This window comes from Helicoverpa armigera, chromosome 27 (assembly GCF_030705265.1).
Source record: "Helicoverpa armigera isolate CAAS_96S chromosome 27, ASM3070526v1, whole genome shotgun sequence".
Lineage (NCBI taxonomy): Eukaryota > Metazoa > Arthropoda > Insecta > Lepidoptera > Noctuidae > Helicoverpa > Helicoverpa armigera.
In genome coordinates, this window is record NC_087146.1 from 3,564,832 (window position 1) to 3,569,443 (window position 4,612).

General features: G+C 37.7%; 1 protein-coding gene across 1 annotated transcript; it reads left to right on the forward strand.

The window, feature by feature from the left end:
- Window positions 1–280: 280 nt before the first annotated feature.
- Window positions 281–4,097, forward strand: LOC110369646 (ephrin-A4). The gene has a single exon (XM_021325159.3). The coding sequence runs from the start codon at window positions 733–735 to the stop codon at window positions 1,513–1,515; it is 783 nt and encodes a 260-aa protein (XP_021180834.1). The 5' UTR covers window positions 281–732; the 3' UTR covers window positions 1,516–4,097.
- Window positions 4,098–4,612: the final 515 nt, after the last annotated feature.

The window sequence follows — 4,612 nt, forward strand, 5'->3', positions numbered from 1 at the left end:
ACCGCTGCGTTCGTAACCGACCAAAAAGCTCCAAAACCAAATTTCGGATAAAATTATTTTATTATAACAATTTATTCATTTTACTCCAATAACTGTATTAAAATAAGAATAGTTTGCTGTCAAAAATTGAGGGTCTAAAATTGTTTTATGTAATAATAAAAGGCAAAAACAAAGATGGCGATGCCCCGAAAGCTCGGCAAAGCTCGGAACGCGTCGGTAGGGCGCGGGTCGCGGGGTGCGGGAGGGGCGAGCATGCGTACCGAGCTCGCAGGTCGCATTCCAGTAGTTCGGCCGAGCACCGCGCGGCGCCTACGTGTCCAGTCCGCGTCGCCCGTTCACCATACAAAGAACACCTCTGTACTGTAAAAAATCTGTGATGTATTGATTAATTTCAACTTTATCCTCACGCTAATAACCGTCTAACACAACCGTGAAGTTCAAACCAGTGTTTAAATCGAGACAAACGGTGATTACGACGCGTTTTGAACGGGCCACGTCCTATGGAATTCCACATTTATCGTTGAATAGAATCTAGCGGACTGAGAAACATGGAGGACCCATCGCGTCGCCTCTGAATGGATTGATCGTGTTTTATAAGTGAAATTGTGGACGTTTTGTGATGTATAGTGATTGTGCTTTATAAATATGGATTGGTGTATGTTCGAGAGTGTGTAGCTAGCCCGACTCCGTAGCGTCGTCGTTATAGAATGCGAGTGTAGTAAACCAGTCAGGATGGTGTCGCTTACATACTTTGGCCTCCGTCATACGCCGTGGACCGTCCTTGTGCTTATTTTCTTCATCGAAAGCGTGATGGGGAACTATGCCAAGTCCTTCTACATACATTGGAACACAACAAACAGCATATTCCGAATAGATAACACAGACCATGTATTCGACTTGAATAAAGGAAACGCACAGTTCGAATACGACCAAGTGAATATAATATGTCCAGTGTACACCCCGGGGACGTTTGAGGAGGACACGGAAAAGTATATAATATATAACGTGAGTAAAGAGGAATATGATACGTGTAGGATAACTAATCCGAACCCCCGGATAATCGCGATATGCGATAAACCGCACAAATTGATGTTTTTCACTATAACGTTCCGGCCGTTCACGCCTCAGCCGGGCGGCTTGGAGTTCCTCCCGGGGAAGGACTACTACTTCATATCGACGTCCAGTAAAGACGACCTGCACAGACGCATCGGGGGCCGATGTCTGAGTCACAACATGAAGCTGGTGTTCCGGGTGTGCTGCAAGCCGGAGGAGCAGTCCCCGGCGCCGCAGCCGCAACCAACTCCGCCTCCGCCTCCCCCGCCTCCGACCACGCCGACCACCACGACAAGCACCACCACAGTCAAGCCGGTCACTAAAAAGACGCACAAGTACGACAAGACGCCGAATGAGGTGATCAAAAGCGAGGAGTTGTCTCACTCCCGTGGGGCCGCGCTGGCTTCGTCCCTCGCCCTGGCTCTGGCGGCGAGCGCCGTCTTAGCGCCCCTGGCTCGGTGAATGTGCGCACGGGCGGCGCGACCCGAGCGGCCCCATCTGGTCGCGAAGCCAGGCCCCAACACACAGACTTTACACACACTACATCTACGCCCGGACACTCTCATCTACACGTGAATTTGTGCGAAACAGTGAACAAACTAGTGCAAGTGTTGTGCCCCAAGGATTTTGGATCTTATCGACTTGTAAGTAAAAGGTGATAAGGGATGTGCAAAACTCAAGTTCCAATCGACAAACTTAGTCTTAAGGAACACGAAAGCCTAATTTTTATCTAAGTATAATATGGGCCTACTGAGTAATTTGTGAAATTAATTTCATTAGAGGACTTTAAACTGTAGTCTACGATCAGTTAAATATATTTATATATAAAGAAATGTTAACATGTATGATAAAATTAGGTTTCTTAAACCATTTAGGAATTAACGATTTTTTATATTTTTCATTATGCAAAGGATATTTGACTAAGAAATTAGGGTTCTTAACGGATCAAATGCAGATATAGGAAAACGTATTTAAAACAATTAGGTAGCTTTTTTAATTTTTAGTTCTGAAAACAGTTTTTTTAATACTTCTCACGACGAATAATTAGAATTTTATTTATATTATAAATGAAAAACTTTGGGCAAGTTAAGAATCTTGTCTATGAAACTGTGATTTTGGTTTTAGTATTTTATTTCTCTCTTTGTAATATGCTTTTATTATGTGATATATTTACCTTTTATGTATTAAAAGTGAAAGCCTTTTCACCTCATTTTTCTTGACTGATTTTTGCATTTCAGCTTTTTCATATTTTTTAACGAAAAAAATATAAAATGCTAGACGCACGTCACTATCTTTGAAAATGGCAGCCAAATATCGATAGAACTTTGGAATTCCGCCATTTTCTTATTTACAAACTAGCAAAGTAAGCTAAAAAGATAGTGAGATGCATTGGCAGCTAAGTAAATAACAATTCTGAGACCTACGCCTATTAAAAAACATGAAATTTTCAAAAATGTGTGACTACAATGAAAATTTCATCTTTTTCAAAATAAGGATGCACAATAGTGCCATCGAGAAACGTGAAAACGTTTTATTTAATAACGAAATAGTCAAATAGTTAATAGTAGACGAAATAGACCGGTTTTCTTTTAGACATAACTCAATAGTGACAGTTGATATATTTTAGGTAGTTTTTAAGAAGAAAACAATTGAGTTTCAAATTGCATTGAGAGATGACACACAACTTAAACAACGAAATTACAACAAAATAGCAAAACTTAAGAAATAGATACTGCACTTGATGCAAAACCACATAAAGATAATCTTTTAAAGCAAACTGAAGAAAATATAAGTCTAGCTTCAGAAGTAAATGCTAATTATCATTCTAATGCTGCAGCTGAAATAACTATTGCTATAAAAGACAGGACTAAGCTCATTAAAACAGAGTAATCTTATAACATTGATATTCGACCTTACAACGAGAACTAATAATTCATTTGAAATGTGACAGACCAAACCTTCTATCTCAATTTTCAAAGATTTATTAACAGTAAATAGTATGGAAAATAATGAGAAAAGTTTTCCTAGAATAGCTTATTTTAGAGAGCCTAGGATAACGCTTGATGATAATCATAATATTAATATGGATTATGACAACAATGCATTGAAAATTGACAACTAAGAAAAACTTCAAAAGAAGAAAATACCTTTTGCAAAACTATTCAAAAATCATTCAGCTCAATGTAAAGATTACATAAATAAATCTGTTGAAGATGAATTCAAATGAAAACATCTTAAAAACTACACATCTGGCAAAGACAACAGAACAACATTTTTATCGTCGTAAAACTAAAATACAGCTAATTAAAGATAAAAAGAACGTGACACATAAAAAGGTTTTACTCTCCTTTAAAAACAAAACGACATTTTACTGTGTCTTTGGTCATGCATTGTTTTCTAAACAAATGCGCGTTTAAATATAGACTGAGCGTGTATTATCGTTTAAGATCTTAAGTTGTACACACACTGTTGAAACTGACTTTATTTTATATTCAAAAACATTCTCACATTCATGTACAATATCCCTTGTAGCAAGATTTACGAATTATAACTTTGAACTCTCAAAAACATCATCAATATTGCTCTCATCACGTTTTTTGAGTCCAAAACTCCAATAGAGGAAAATCGATTTATAATTTTGCATATTTGAGCGTGGAAAATTTGTAGGCAATGGTGTCAGAATCGTGACTGCAGATTCAGTTTTCGAAAGCAGCGCTTCAAAGACGATATTTGCAAGTAGAGTTTTTTCCTCATACTTTCCATCATCAGCCTTTTTATTGTCCCACTGCTGGGCACAGGCCTCTTCTCACACAGAGAAGGAATGAGCGTTAATCACCACGCTTGCTCAAGGCAGCTTGGCAATCTTTGAACAATTGTAGTTAGGTAAAAGGGATAGGCCATACGTGTCTCATCGTTCTAGACATTTACATACGTCCCTCCTTAGTATAATTTATGATGTGACTGTTTAAGTCATTGCTAAAGCAAACAGCTTTAAACATAAGGTCTTTTTACCTGAACACCTATTGTCTGCAGTTTTCATTATCCCTTACTTTATTTATCTCTCAAAAATAACGGTCATTTTATTAAGATTCCAGTAATCAATATTTTTTATTTTGAGTTTATATATTTTTTGTCGTTTCTATGTGATCTTTATCTACTGCTCTAAAATGCCTTTTCCTCTAAAATTGCAGATTTCAAAAACTATAGTTGCTCTACGGTTGTCAACATTTTCATTTAAAAAATGTTTCACATTATATTTTGAAAGATCCCGCTGTTGTTTTAGAAAAAAATCCGGTCACATTGACAACGGAAATTGGTATCGCTACAGAATTCCTCATGTGTACTTTTCACACGTTTCGACGGAACATACGCCCCAGACCAATAGTTTAAACAATTCTTGACGCACCTTTGTCGAAGAATAATGCGTATGTATGACGATATAGCTCATGAATCATAGTACTGAAAAGTTTAGAGTGTATATGTATGCAAATTACGTTCATAGAATCATGACGCAAAGGCTTATTGAGTATTTCATTTCTATACCATATTGATGGGCCCT